Source organism: Electrophorus electricus, chromosome 10 (assembly GCF_041902795.1).
Source record: "Electrophorus electricus isolate QZ-2024a chromosome 10, ASM4190279v1, whole genome shotgun sequence".
Lineage (NCBI taxonomy): Eukaryota > Metazoa > Chordata > Actinopteri > Gymnotiformes > Gymnotidae > Electrophorus > Electrophorus electricus.
The window spans coordinates 22,333,728-22,348,880 of NC_137506.1; the positions used below are offsets into that span (position 1 = coordinate 22,333,728).

At 41.5% G+C, this 15,153-nt stretch overlaps 1 protein-coding gene across 3 annotated transcripts in view; it reads right to left on the reverse strand.

Annotated features, from left to right (window-relative positions):
* sash1b (SAM and SH3 domain containing 1b) overlaps window positions 1-15,153 on the reverse strand; it is a 48,820-nt gene extending 33,667 nt beyond the window's left edge. Inside the window, exons 1-2 of one of the 3 annotated variants that reach the window (XM_027011192.3) lie at window positions 14,895-15,153; window positions 14,044-14,652 (exon numbers count right to left, since the gene is read on the reverse strand). In XM_027011192.3, the coding sequence (XP_026866993.2) occupies window positions 14,044-14,532 (489 nt within the window). In that variant the 5' untranslated portion in view covers window positions 14,533-14,652; window positions 14,895-15,153. Of the gene's footprint in view, window positions 1-14,043 lie in introns of all 3 variants that reach the window. The other 2 variants (XR_014125699.1, XM_035532872.2) reach the window with 2 other exon arrangements.

Consider the following 15,153-nt stretch of genomic DNA (forward strand, 5'->3'; position numbering starts at 1 on the left):
CAATTTAGGATATGGACAGTGAATGTGGGGGAATGGTGTGTGAGGTGAGACAGGATGTGTAAACAGAACAGACTCCAGCTGCTGAGCTGGAACAAAGCAATCAGTACTAATGAAGTGTTTTCACAACTAAGCAAACCACATGTAGTAGGGCCGTTTTGAATTAAATTAATCTTAACCTGCACTGAGGAACCAAAACAGTGATTCTGACCTGGACATCCCAGAACCTCGCTCCCACACTGCCAAGTCGTGGAGGGGAAATGCTCTGCATTCTGTTCCAAATGGCCCAACAACCTAGCGCTTGCAGGGAGGAAAGCAAAACCTCTCACATGCATGCTGATCCAGGAACCAGAAATCTGGTCAAACTCCACTCCGAGATTTGCAGTCCTGGCTTCATGGTCTTGGCAGTGTTGACACGAGGGGCCAGGTGTGTGACGTCAAGTGACGAGGACAGTCTTACACGACCCTAACATTACACAACCCTGCTATTGCCATAAACACCCTGGTGTTCTCAGTGTGTGAATGCATGGTATGGCACATACACTGCTAAAGCTGCACACATATAGGGACTGGTTTCTCACCTTTTAGTCACCTGTTCTCATTCTCAGTATATAAATTTGATTGGCCAGTTTGATATGGCATACATTAGATGAATTATTGTTCCATGCAGCTGCATCCTTAAATCATTTAAAAAACATTCCAACTTGCACTAAGAGCATGTTGGAATGCACCGAGTGCATGAGATATCAATATCTTATGATTCTTACAAACTACTATCCTCAACAACCCCTCATCATGCAAAAGAGCAAAAAGGCCTATGAAGAGAAGAGTTAACGCAGACAGTATGTTAGGCCTGACAGTGACAGCGTCACAATGCCCATGGCCAACAGAGGCACTGAACAGCAGATAAATCACCGCGTCCCAGCCCTGTTCAGAAGTAAGTCACAGTGTCACAGTGTAAGAGGCCATGGACGCCTCTGCCGCCGCGTGCTTCCCTTTTCCCAGCAGTCAGTCTGCATTAGCACTGTACGACAGGCAACCATCACATGACATACTGAGTCTGGGAGCAGAGCTAACCACTGGCTCAGGAAAACAGGCAACAGGGACAACACTTCTGCTCTGAACTGAAGTCTGTCACACATTTCATTTTTAAGAAAGCAACGGTCTTATTGCTGGGGCTCAAGTTCCATTTCTTGTACATGTCATTGTCTTCTACTTCGACTGTAAATGGCAGGTTTAACTGGTCTTTGAACAGTAGTTTCAGTAGGCAAGGATTTCACATGCTGGCAATTAACAGGAAGGAAACTGTTATCACACTGCTCCATATATAGAGCTGTGTTCTGGATTGTAACGTTCCTTATTAAGAATCAAGGCCCACACAGCTGGCTTGCCTCCCCAGGTGGGATAAGCTTCAGTGCCTCAGTATTGATCAAAAGCCTCAGCCCATGCTATGTGTGCGTGCGTGCACGTGCTGCACAGAAGAATGAGTGAGAAAGGTTGTAGACAATAGTGGCTGCTTGGTGGAAAAAGCTTTCTTGCAATCTAGTGAAGCACTGCACAGAGAAGTCCTGGCAGATCAGTTACCTTCACTTCACCTTCATAAAGTCACAGCACCTCACAAACTACATCGCAGCACACCATAAAGATGTGGGTCTTAATAACGAATGCTGGTTTACAGCAGCAGGAGGGAGCAATCTGCCGGCACTGTCTCTCACATGAATCCATCATTTGCATTTTATGATGAGGCTACTCAGCCCCCAGACTTCCACTGGAGTTTGAGGGTAAACCAGATCAGCAGAGAGCAGAAGCAGCATTTCATTTTCAATTCAACTGACAAGCTCATCTGTTACTATTCACTGACATGGCTTCATCAATGATTGCACTGTGTTTAAAGGTTTATTATGGAAAAAAAAACATGTAAATGTTTAAGCACACAAAATCTGATATTTATATCGAAATGGAGCAGCAATATTTGAACTACTGTTTTCTACATGGATTACCTAGCTAACAAACTGCTAATTACAAATTTACAGTTTGAAACACAAATTCTGTAAAAATATTGATGTGCTTGTCATGTCACAGTAGCTATATTATCTATAATATTATATTAACTATATTAATACAGATTTGACAAGACTGATACAAATATGCTATTATAAAGTGTAGTTAGCTATTTATCTAGTACTTAGCCATTCACAGGCCTTCCCCATATTTTTTTCCCAGTTAGAACAGTATCTGTAGATCTTATTTAGTGTACACATATCAAGTTTGATACATTGTTCAATAATGAAATTACCTCTGCATAAATTAATTTTGTCCAGTATTTCACAAAATTCTAAAGCACCATAACATTGATAATCAGCATTTGACTGCAGTGATGTTAGCCATCAAAAATCTCATGAGAGCCTGACACTACTCTAGATCAGCCAGCACTGCTCAGGGATGACTGGTTGTGACCTTCATAAAAATTGTCCTTAGCCATCTGTCTCTTATTCAGTAAATCTCATGGCCTTGAATGCATTTAAACCAGAAAACAAATTCTCGACTACCTTAGAAGGCTGTACGCAACCCAAGTTCATTTCCATGGGCAGACAGTCACCTGCAGGCTTCACCTTGTGACACATGCACTCTGCTCTGCGTCCTTCACACTGAAGAAGCATACCACAGACCAGCACAGTGGCTCAGAAAGCTGTTTCTAATAAAAATCTGGCATTAAAATACCTGCTAAAAGTGCAACAGGAATGGCTTCTCTCAGCTCAACTCTAACCATGTGGAAGATGGCGTGCATCTCACCCTTGTCCTGTTGAGACAAATGGCAATGCCACTTCAGACACTATCAAACCTAAAGAAATCACTGAATTTCAGAGGTTACATGGTATAGGGGTTTGTAATGGAAGAGCACATTAAAAAAATGCCTCATCACAGGGAACATGTGTTTTGGATAGAAAGAAGGAAGTGGAAAAAGGCCTCACTCCATAAATGACAAATCCTCTGCATTATGTAGGAGACAGAGCCATCTGTTAATGAGCTGAAATTCAACAATATGCCATGGACCTAACCCTCTCTAGAGCTAGATATCCTGCAAAAAAATGTAATTAATAAATAGCACTGATTCACTAGGTAAATCTTTTGGCCAGCAAATGACCAGAAATGTTCTTGTGACTTCAGGAGTTCATCACACCATGTCAGCAAAAAGACACACATCAAACAGTAATATTTTTTCAATTGCAGACAACCTCCAAACCATAAGAAACAATTTGGTCCATGAAAGAATGAGCTAAATGCAGCACTGGAGCAGAGGCTTAATGCCGTTTCTTTCAGTACCCCGACAGTATCTCTGCGCTGCTGGATGAACCACTGTGCTGAACCAGAGCTAGTCCTGACCAATGTAGTGCCCTAGGTAAGATTTTGGCTGGTGCCCCTTGCATCAATCACTGCATTTATACACTCACACAGACACCATATAACTTTATGTCTGAGATCTTTATTTTAGAAACAGTAAAACAACAACAGTATTAAACAGTAAAAACAAGTGACATTAAACAAACTATAAAAAACAATATAAATGCAGTGTAAACAATTAATGTGCAAAGCCGCTGATGGTGACACCCATCTAATAACAGCCCCTAAGCCACATTTTAGGTTGAGAGTAACTGATGCTCACTTGCTAACTATCCAGATATATTGTAGATTTTGCTCCTAGCATCTGACGATAACCATTAAAATACAACAGATAACAGGTCATTCATCATAATAACATTACCTCGGTCTTTTTGCCATTTTCTGCTATGTTGCTGGCTAACCTTTACGATTAAATCACATTGCCACAGTGCCCCTCCCTCATAGGAATGTAAGACTAACAAGAGTGTGAGGAGGGGGTGTGGTTTGATATGCCGGGGGATACCGCACAGCACACACATCATCAATAGGGCTTATATTGTTAGACTATGGCGTTATGGGCGTTTTTTTTTGTAATATTTAGAAATAATAGTATAAATAGTATTAGTAAAAACAGATTTTTTTTTCCCTTCCGTTGGGGTGCCCTTTGGATGGAGGACGAGGACCCGAGCATTTGCCTATAATGCTTACGCCAAGGGCCGACTCTGTGCTGAACACCCAAATAAAGCAGCTCTGCCCGACAACCGTACTGCAGAACAGGGTAGAATGGAAGGGCTCAAAAAGCCTCATAAGCCAGACCACACTCTGTGTCACCTACAGACGTTGACTGGGCAGCTAATGGGCCATTTTGAGCAGTTCCAGGCCTGACAGGTGGCGAGGGCATCGTTGGCATGCGTGTGTGAGAGAGAGAGAGAGAGAGTGTGTGTGTGTGTGTGGTGCTGGGGAAGCTGTAAGAACAGGCACTTGACACAGTGAACCGCATTAACCCACATCACACACCATAGAGCCCAGAGCATCTGCATGTGTGCACACACATGCACAGATGGACGCCCCCCGTACTCATGCTCTCGCACAGGTACAAAGCTGTATTTCCTCTTCTTTGGTCACGTTCCAGTAGCATATTTACTGCACAAGGCATGACCTGCTCTCGCCCCCAGGCACCACAAATTAGGGCTCTCTTCAGTGCTGGCGGCCCCTTGATAAGGCGCCGCCTCCCCCTTTTCAAGTCTTTCAAGCTCAATTAGGAGCCCTGCGAGCAGCAGGCGCCCGTGACGTAACGGTAAGCTCTGCTATTCTTCGATGGCAATTGAAATTCAGGGCATCACGCCTGGACAACAGTAGCTGCTCTTGTATTGTTGTGGAGCAGAAAGGCTGCAAGAGGTCCTGGGTTTTCAAGGAGTCTGGGGAGGACGGGTAAAGCGGTCAGCTGGGGCAGCTGGAACCGCTCGACAACCACAACAGGATAAAGCGCGCTTTAGTTTGGTTTGTTTTCAAGTACACGGAGAATGCAGACCTCATTGGGACTGGAGCACAGAGTACATGGTTTTTTTTTTGCTACCTTTGAAAGTCCTTCAGATCAGTTCATTTAGGCTAGGCTATATTAGGACACTGTGCTTTTTTTAAAAAAAAACACCTTTTATCATGTCTGTCTATTCAGGTGCCTTTTCTCTTTCTGAAGATTTAGTTCAGTGTTGTGTGCATAAATACACAAGCATCACATCTATATCCTAAATCCCTCTGAATAATATATATACACAAACACACACACACACACACACACACACACACAGATGGATTCACCTTAGAGCAGCAGTATAAATGTTGAATAGTTCAGTATGATTAGATGAGGCAATACTGTATAAATCCTGACGGTAAACAAGTCCAGGTAATATACTAAAGAACTCTATAATAAATTTTGACTATGGCAGACTATCTCTAAAAATCCATCACAATGTTTTTTGGTTTTTTTGACAGTTTGACAAAGCAAAACCACTGTAGTTAACAAAGCCTAACCTATGCGGTGCTTCTTTCCTCAGTAGTCTGAAGGAGGCCCTGCTCAGAGGCCCCAATGCCCAAAGTACTCCCCAGAGTGATGGGTGCTGGGTAGTCATCCAGTGCCTCATTTGAGCTCTAAGCCCCCTCAGGCCTTCCTGCCCTTTTCATCGAAATGAACCAGCAGTGTAAATGTCTCCCAAAACCATTAAACAGCCCCTTACTTGTGCTTATTCGCTGGAAATGAGATGCAAAACAAATAGGTCTATTCATCCAGCCTGCAGCAAGACATGATCCTCTCATACATTTCCTGGGACATGAACATCTTTGACATTCATTTATACCACTTTTCAAATACACTACATAATTTAAACTTTCCACTATTGAAATACAGATCATGTAGTGCTTTTAATCTTTCATGAAATGCTTCTGAGATGAATATTAAAAGCCATTTTTAACGGTAGAGTTCAGTTGCTTGCTTGTCTCTATAATTTAAGTGCATGCAAAATGCAACATGGCACTCTCCGGTTTGAAATGACAAGCAACAAAACTGGATATTCTGGTGACAGAGGAAGTGAAGGACAGCATTAGGATGTGAGAATAGTGGGAGTGACCGAGAGGTGTGGGAGCTGGTTGGAGGTGGGGGTGAGCAGGCAGGTGGCTGACTGAGGGCTCCTTCATTGTGGAGGTGTGAGACAAGCCCGTCTGCCAGACACACACACTTGATTTACCCGCCTAAGCCTCTGGCTGGGAAACTACTTGGATTGCTCAAAGGATACGATGACCAAGAGTTTAAAAACTGTCCCCCTCTTATCTGCATGTACTGATACCCTGGTAGAAATGACTACATAAAGAACGTCCCCTTTTGCGATCATCTGGGTGTGTGTTAATCCCAATCCTAGCCCCACTCGGGCTCAGCAATAGTGATTGCGTACACACCAGCACAGCAGCACATTCTGCCAGCCCTCAGGCTAAATAATACCCAGCCCCCAGGCATTTGGGTTGTCATGGTTACATGATCTAACCAGCACGATTTTAGGAGCACATGAGATGGGAAAGATGTGTGAGCCCCCCCCCCCCCAAAAAGCACGTGTGCAGTGCTTTGGTGCAGTTCACTAAGACAACCCAGGCCGAGCCAAGCCTGAGGGGACGGAGGTGGCAGAAGGGTGACATAGGAGCACAAGACGAATGGACACTTTCTCTCCTTCACACCTCAGCCGCACTGTGAAAGAAGTGGCTGCGAATGGGAGTAGAAGTGTTAGAGCATGCACGCACACACACACACACACACACACGCACACGCACACACACCCACACCCACACCCACACCCACACCCACACACACACCCACACCCACACACACACCCACACACACACACACACACACACACACACACACACACACACACACACACACACACACCCACACACACACCCACACACACACACCCACACACACACCCACACACACACACACACACACACACCCACACACACACCCACACACACACCCACACACACACCCACACACACACGCACACACACACACACACACACCCACACACACCAAGGTGACTCCTTTAAAGAGATCTCTGGCTCCATGTCTACATCTGGACGGCAGTACTTCCTCCAAATAAAAGCCCATCACCATGGTGCAACAGAAATGAGCAGCTTGATCATTACCTGCAGCTGCCACCATAAAGCCATTTGACACAGAGGTGATATGGCTTCAGTCTAGCTCAGAGAAGCAGGTGTTTGAGCAGAGCTTCTCTACACTGCACCTCCACAGCAAACAGGAACTGCATGTGGAGAGCTGTAAAGCTCTATACAGCCATCCGTGACAAAGATAGACGCGGCTGCCGTCACTGAGGGAACGAGGGACTGCAAAGCCTATTCAACTTTGCTCCTGCACCCACAAAGCACGCACAACAGCTTTTCTGCAAAGTAGCATAGGAGGAACACAGCAGTCTGGGTGTCTCAGGAGGAGCTTAGATGGACATCTGATTGTTTTCACTTAAATCAGCCGGTACAGTGCATACAAAGGAACGGCCTGTTCTGCCAGCAGCGGCGGGAATCTGTCACCTGAGGGGTTTGTTCAATGCACTTCCCTTGAGAGCCTTGCATCAAGGCAACAAAGAAATATTTACATGTGAATTGGGTGGAAAAGCGCATTACAGGCACTGGGCTAGGGTAGCATGTGTGTTGGATGTGTACAGTCCCATGTGCTCAACACCAAGCCCAAAAATATCATAACAGTTGGGAAAAAGGAGTGGCCAACCTGACACTTAGGAAAGAGAGAGAGAGCATGGCACATTTCATGGTGCCATCATACATTCTGTAATGTGCGTTCACCATTAAGTTGCATGTTTTTTCAAGTACTAGAACACTGAAAAAACAGAAATGTGGTACACTTAGAAGGGCAGTGTTCAGTAGAAAGGATTTTTATTTAAAAAACAAAAACAAAAAACTATGAAGATGTAGAAGAGGATTTTAGAAAACAGCAAAGTAATCCAAGTATGTCACTTTCCTACCTCCTACTTTGTCCAAAGACCTCATTTCAGAAGTCATAACATAGTTAGATGATAATCAAAACAGAAAGTAAGGGTATATCAACTTCTACTAGTTAAGACCATTAACCTACCAAGTCTACCATCGACACCACTGAAACTTAAACTAAGGAATCCTGCCTACGGGGTTTTTTGTTCCAACCCTATACCACAAAACTTGATTTCACATATTAAACTTGCCTTTTTTGGGTAAACTCTTCTGGTGAATTCAACGGTGTAAAGGTGCAAAGGCATCAATGCACTCCAGTCAGTACTGCTTCTCAAACAAAAAAGTTCAACATTTACTTACATGTTATGACACGCACACACAGAGAGAGTGTGGCATGAGCATAGCTTCAGACTCCATCATTCCACACATGACCCTGCCCTGACTGATCTGACTGTGTCCTGGTGCTGGCCACCATGGGCCCAGATTCAGTGCTCATGTCATGATGCAGGGACCCTTAAGCACTAAGGGGATAATAAGCAGTTTTCCCCTCCTGCATATTCCCCCGCCAAAGACTCCACTCACATAGAAGAAGCATTTTCTTTGGCAAATAGCAGCTTACACAAGATCGTTTTTCTAAGGTCAACACAGAGTGGCTTTTCAAGTGCAGGCTGAATGTATGTTGTTTTCCCCACAGTCCCACTTTCTGCTTACAAGCTACATCTCTCCACATTTATTAAAAGGCTTTTCAAGAAATAGAATCTGTAATATTTTTTTGTAAATACTTGTGATCATTTTAATCCAAACATTTATTGATGTTTTCAATTACAAAGACAATATTTTGAGCGATTATTTCAAACTTGACTTGGAGTTGGGCTGAGCACACAGATCACAGTGTAACTGAGAGCTGATTAAATTCATCCTCACCAACTCCACAGCAGTTTGCCAGACAGCTGTATTTGCCCCTATAAACATTTGCATTAATAAGAATTAAACCCTCTGTATCTGTACACACAAGCAGAAACAACAAAATATATACAAAAACCACTGATATTTTTAGTTACCAAGCTATACACCCACAAAAGGTCTTTTAGTATACTGTCAAAAGAGTCTGACTACAAAGAGATCATTTTTTATTCCCTGAATAGATCAATCACTTTGACTACACGGGGGTATGCTAATATCTTATGCAATAATATGCAGATCAAGTTTTTAGGCAAGATGTCAATGTCGCTGAGCTCAAACATGCAATGTGTAGTCATTTAGAGTTTGGTTAACTGCTTGACATAATCCAGGATTTTATTCAAAAAGCTTTTCATTGTGTACCAGTTTTTTTTAAAGACAATTATTTTATTAAGTTATTTTATGATGACTCATGAATGTCACCACACACACACACACACACACACACACACCTTGTGCTTAAGTGAAGTTTGAATACTAAGTCGAAGTAAAAACACAAAATGACTAATAAACACAGAATTAAAACATGACACATAGCCCAACAAGAAATTAAAATCAGTACATTGAACTAATATATATTGCTGTCCAGTTACAGAAATTTTCCCATACATCTACAGGATGGTATTGATAGTCTTCCAGTTTCGGCTCACTATTTCTGAGAAGTGGTCATGGTTCAAAACAAATTATAATATATTCAATCCCATGACTCTCACTTTGTGGTATAATGACAAACCCAAAAGCAAAGAGCAATAACATAATATATTTAATATATATTTAAATATATATAAAAATATTCAATATAGTACAGCTCAAAGCTGGGTGCAAAAGTGAACACAAACCATGTCCAGCATATTTCCACAAGCAAGGAATATAGATAAGTCACAATTTGCATGCATTTTAAACTGAAAAGGTCAGTTTCACTGGATAGCTATTGAGTTTTAAAATGGGATGGTTGCTTTTACTCAAGTTTCAGTTTGCTAGTTCCATAGGCGACAGGAGTCTTCATCTTTCTCATGGGTGGCTGTGGGATGAGTTGTTTTTTTTTTTTTAACTGCACCCCCCCCCCCCATTTCTTTTCCATCCATGAAAATAAAGATGGTGCAGTTTGTCTGTGTTTAACTGTTTTCAGCTATGCATAAAATATGTTCAGGCAAAAAGAAAACAGATTGTGCTCTGGGAGCTGCCTGCAGCCAGCTACCCAACGCCGAGGCTATACTCTTCATGCTGGGGGAGGGGGGGGGGGGGGGGGAGAAGAAGAACGTACTGGCACGTCATGTGACTACCTGTGATATGCAAATGACAACATGTTTTCCTTTTTTCCTCTTAACTTATTCCTGCTTTAAAGCTCCAGAACGTATTGAAGTACCAGTTAACGTAATAAAAGACAAACAAGTGAACATATCCACCTCATGGTACATGAATCTGCCCCTTTTTACAGCACCATTTCTGTTTTTCTACACTGTTGCTGAAAGCTATGGGAATATTATTCAGAGAAATCAAAGCTGACTTGTTTGTATTAAAAGTGAAGATGCACAGTATTATGCCAGAACATTGTTAGAAAAGGGAGAGCCCCATATCAGAATATAGTAAATGAAGACCATAGAAGCAGCCATGCATACTGACCTGTGGCTCCACTTCTTACTGAAATTTCCACTGAGAATGTGTGTGTATGTATACATGTTCATTTGTTTATATTATGCCATGCAATCATCAATGAACCAAAACTCACATTAATCACCTAGATGGTTTGTTGATAGTTGCAAAGGATCCTCTACCAGAGGCATTTATGTGCAGCAATGCCACTATATTATTCTAATAAGCATGGTGTCATTATTTGGTCTGAAAAATGCTCTGGAATATAATACATAACAATTCTATGGGGAAAGACTTTGGACCTGGAGAATCTTCAAATGATAAAAGGCATGAAATGCAAGTACAGCTTTGGACATGAGCCAGTTTCATTGGACTTTCATTGGAAGTTTAACTAATCTTTGGCCAAAGTTCAGACCACAAAAAAAAGAAAAAAAAAGAAAAAAACATTCTGTAAACCCCAGACCCAGCTGGATGGTCACTGATCAGACCCAGTTGAGGAAGAAACATTTACACTCTCTTTAAGCCATTATAAAACTTGTCTTTTTCCATCATTAGGCTTTTCTTTGGCTTAAACTGACATGAGAATAGATCAATTCAGATTTAATAGCAACACAGCACATTAGGTTAAAATGTTTAATGGGTTTGATCCTAAAATGCTCAGTGTGAGCAATTTTCTAAAATGGTACTGTGATCACTGCTGTCCAGAAAACTAAGAAAGTCAGAAATTAAATGTTTCATCTCAATTCAAACCAAACTGCCTCTGTTAACTAAAAATGAAATAAAGGGTCTACTGTGAATCACTCAGTGACTTCCTGCACTCTGCAGTTTATGGAGTGTGAATCTTTCATGACCATTACACAGCGTAGATGGTGCATAAGGTAGCCCTGTTTTACAAAGCAATCTGAGGGAAAAAAAAAAAAGAAAAAAAAAAGTGTGGGGCACTCTACTGAGGGGACAACTGTTTCTCCCCTCATACAATAATGAGTTAGATTTTCTCAATATTGTTTAAAATCAATCATCTAGTGTCTAAGAAACAGAGAAAAACATTCACCTGCACAACAAGGGAATGAAAATTAGATTCCAAATTAGAGTGCTAAAGCTAGAACAAAAACAGCAACTTAGAACAACCTCCATTGCTCCACCCCACCCATACCCACATCTCCCCACCCTCTCACTAATGACGCAGCACAGCATCTATGCTACTACAGTTCACCAAAATTACAGTCCAGATGGCTGCAAAACCACTGTTTACTGAACACCCTAAACATGAAAAATGCAGCTCATATATTCAACAAATACATTAGGTATAGTGAGAATGCACAGAGGAACATTTAGAATCCCTAGGCAAATAAAAGCTAAGCTGCAATTTACAAGTGCTTTAATATTACAAAGTAATTGTCCACTGTAGGTATAAATGTCTATTATTAAAATTTACTTTGCACATCCCTTACAGTGACCTCATGCATGTGCTGAACAAGTCACTCATGGAGTGGAGATGATGTATGCCATACAAAGTAGAGTATTAAAACAAAAGCTACTTTCTAGGAGATATACAATAAAGAGGGGCAGTTTTGCAGAAGCTTTGAATTCTCTAAATGATTGCTCAAAGATGCATGAAAAATCCAGCAGTGCACAGAGGTAAACAGGATTTAATTCAACCATCACTCTACATCTCTCATAGCAACAAAGCCAACACATTTTAAATACTGAAACTCCCATGCTGTCTGTCCTTCAACTAGTGCCTCAGTTTCAGATGACCCAGTGGCGTAAGGCCTGCATGTGCTGACAAAGAGCAGAACCCAGGGAACAAAGAAACACCAAAAAAACCCATCTCCCAACAATGTCATAAAATGATATTAAAGACATGCAAGTTGAAATGCATTATATTAAATAAAATAAATTACACACACAATCTACATTACTAGTGGTTAAAGAACTAGATAAAAAAGGCACGAAGGCTGCAAAGCTCTTTGAGCAGAATATGATGTGTAGCTGGAAGAGCTTAGGTTTTTGGTGCGCTTGAATGCTTTCATCCATTCATGATTTACTGCAGGTTACACTGACCTCACACTTTTATGACAGGAGGAGCAGCATTTAGAGTCAAGTACCCAATGCCAAGACCTGTCTGGAGGAAAATATAACAGATGAAGAAATCTTTCTTTCACTTGCATAAGCTACTAAATCCTTTCAGCAGGCTATATTTTAAAACAGCAAATAATTTAATATTGTAAAGTACTTCCAAATAAAATCTTTTTCGATTACCTGTCTCTGTTAATGTTTTGTGTACTACATAACAGTTAAAAGAGGGGGTTTTTTCCAGGCACAAAAGCTGCAGACATAGAATGAAGTCAATTAAGCAAATAAAATGAATAAAACACAGGCCAGGTGGACCACTTCTGCAAAAATAACTGCAATCAGTGATGAACACAAGGACTAAGTAGTCTGGGGTGACTTTGGGATCCAGTGTGAACTTTAAATGGCCCTATGGACAGATTTCAAACCTCAGTGAAGCCATTCCTTGCCATCTGTCGCCAGAGACCATCGCACTCTGATCAACGTGCTGATAAGAGACCCTCTGGAGGCCTGGCTTAGCCCGGGAACAAAGGCATTCAATGAGCACACTGACAGCTCAGATGAGTTGCATGATAAGCACTCAGATAGGTCCAGACTGTAACAGGTTGATATCATGGCTTTAAATTAAAATGGCAGATTTAAATCACTCCCTAATGTGATGAGTTTGGTTCCCTTCTAAATTGTTAATGAGTCCTTTGGTGCTATGAGACAAGCATGATCGTGTTGTCTCATTGCAGTGATTATATGAAGTGACTTTCCTAGCATACTAATAGATGGTATTTTTGATACATAGCTTCCATTGGACCCATAACATAGAATAATCCAAAACATTTTTATAAGACTTTAAACACCTCTTTACAGAGATAAATTGGCCAGTTACCATACATACACACACACACACACACACACACACACTTTACTGTAACCCACTCAGCTGTAAATCACATGTCAAACTTCATTGTGATTATTGTGTAAATCCCTCCGTCAGAAGCAGGCTAAATGTGCTTAAAAGATTATCATCTTTGACCTCTAGGTTATCGATTACTGACAAGGGAAGGCAAGCTCCCAAAGCTCCAGAGTCCACTAATGAATAATGGGTTCAATTTACACCGTCTAGTGTTTTAAGCCTATGACTACACCATTTGTCTTGTAGACCACAGGCTTCATACAAGAATGGAGCATCAAATGATGCTGACAAGCCAAAAAAAAAGAAGTGCAAAAACCTGTGAATTAGAGTCATCCATAACTGTATGGCATTTGATGTATGGCATTATATAGCTCTCTAAACACACAAGGCTGGGCTCCAGTCTCCTCCAATTTGGTAGACTATGATCTATCTGGCCAACCAAGGATTATGAGAATCAATTTTTCACAATCTGAGCAAATTTCACAATAAAAATACACCCCTACACAGTGAGTGTGTGTGCAAATGTGTAAGATTTAAACAGAGGCTATATTACTTGACATTTATGACTCTTTGTATTGCATGTAACCACATCAAATTTGCACACTGTAATGTGAGGTTATACACACCTTAAATGAATAGGGGGGTTTACTCAGGTCGACTCCATCCTTAACCAGTTTATCCCGTATCAGAATCTTTAGTTTAAGTTTAGGGTAAGTCACTGGATCCGTAGGGCAATCTAAAAATGAATTATTTGACAGTCCAAATCCTGGGGATAAACCTGAAATATTCCAAGCAGTACCAACCAGCTTCTTTGAGCCATTGTGTTTACTGTCGCTCACTTGAGATGAGTGTATATTGGAAACACCTGGAAGGGGTTCTAATGTGAAATAAAGTCCTGGAGCCACTTTCCTATCTTCCTCCCTCAGCCTCTCCACTGCACGAAGGATCTTTTGCCTGTGACGCGGGCTGAACACGCCGATGGCATCTAGGTCAGGGTCACCTATCTGTTTGCAAACCTCCAGATCATCGTATCCATTATCAACAAACGCCTCAACATACTGGCAAAGCTGAAGCCGTTTCAGCCACTCGTAGACGATGGTTGGTCCGCTGCTCATTATTCCAACACGTCGCAAAAGTCCGTTTATATGTTCTGATGGTTCGGATGCACGCTCTTCATCTTCGTCCTTCGTGTTATAGACAGGTTGACCAAGGAAACGTAATCCCTACATGTTCATCTTTGGAAGAAAATGTGTTGTTACAAAACACAACTGGAAGTGTGTGTTTACTGCACCTCCGAATCATACCATAGAAAGTTTATAAATTATAAAACTATCCTTCATTTACATCTTAAATCTAGAATGTAAATGCAAAACAGTACATTAAACTTTAGACTCGACAAGTACTAGGAATATTTCGTACAGAGCTGGCACTGTGTGCAAAGTTGCAAAAGACCTAATTGTACAAGATAACCACCGACCTCGTCAAATACTCCTTGGTATTACTGGTGCCAGAAGTATGAATTTAACACAAAAACGTGCATATTGGCTTTCACGCCACAGAACTTCTCGTGCATCAAAATCTTCGAAATCCTCAGTTCTAGTGTTCTGTAGTTCCAAAATGTCAGTTAACCTACAAACTTGTCAGTCAGCCGTTTTCAGTACATTCCTCAATCGGTCCAAACCATACTCAGCGCCACTCATGTGAGTGATGAAAACAGTAGCTAGCAGGATCCTCTT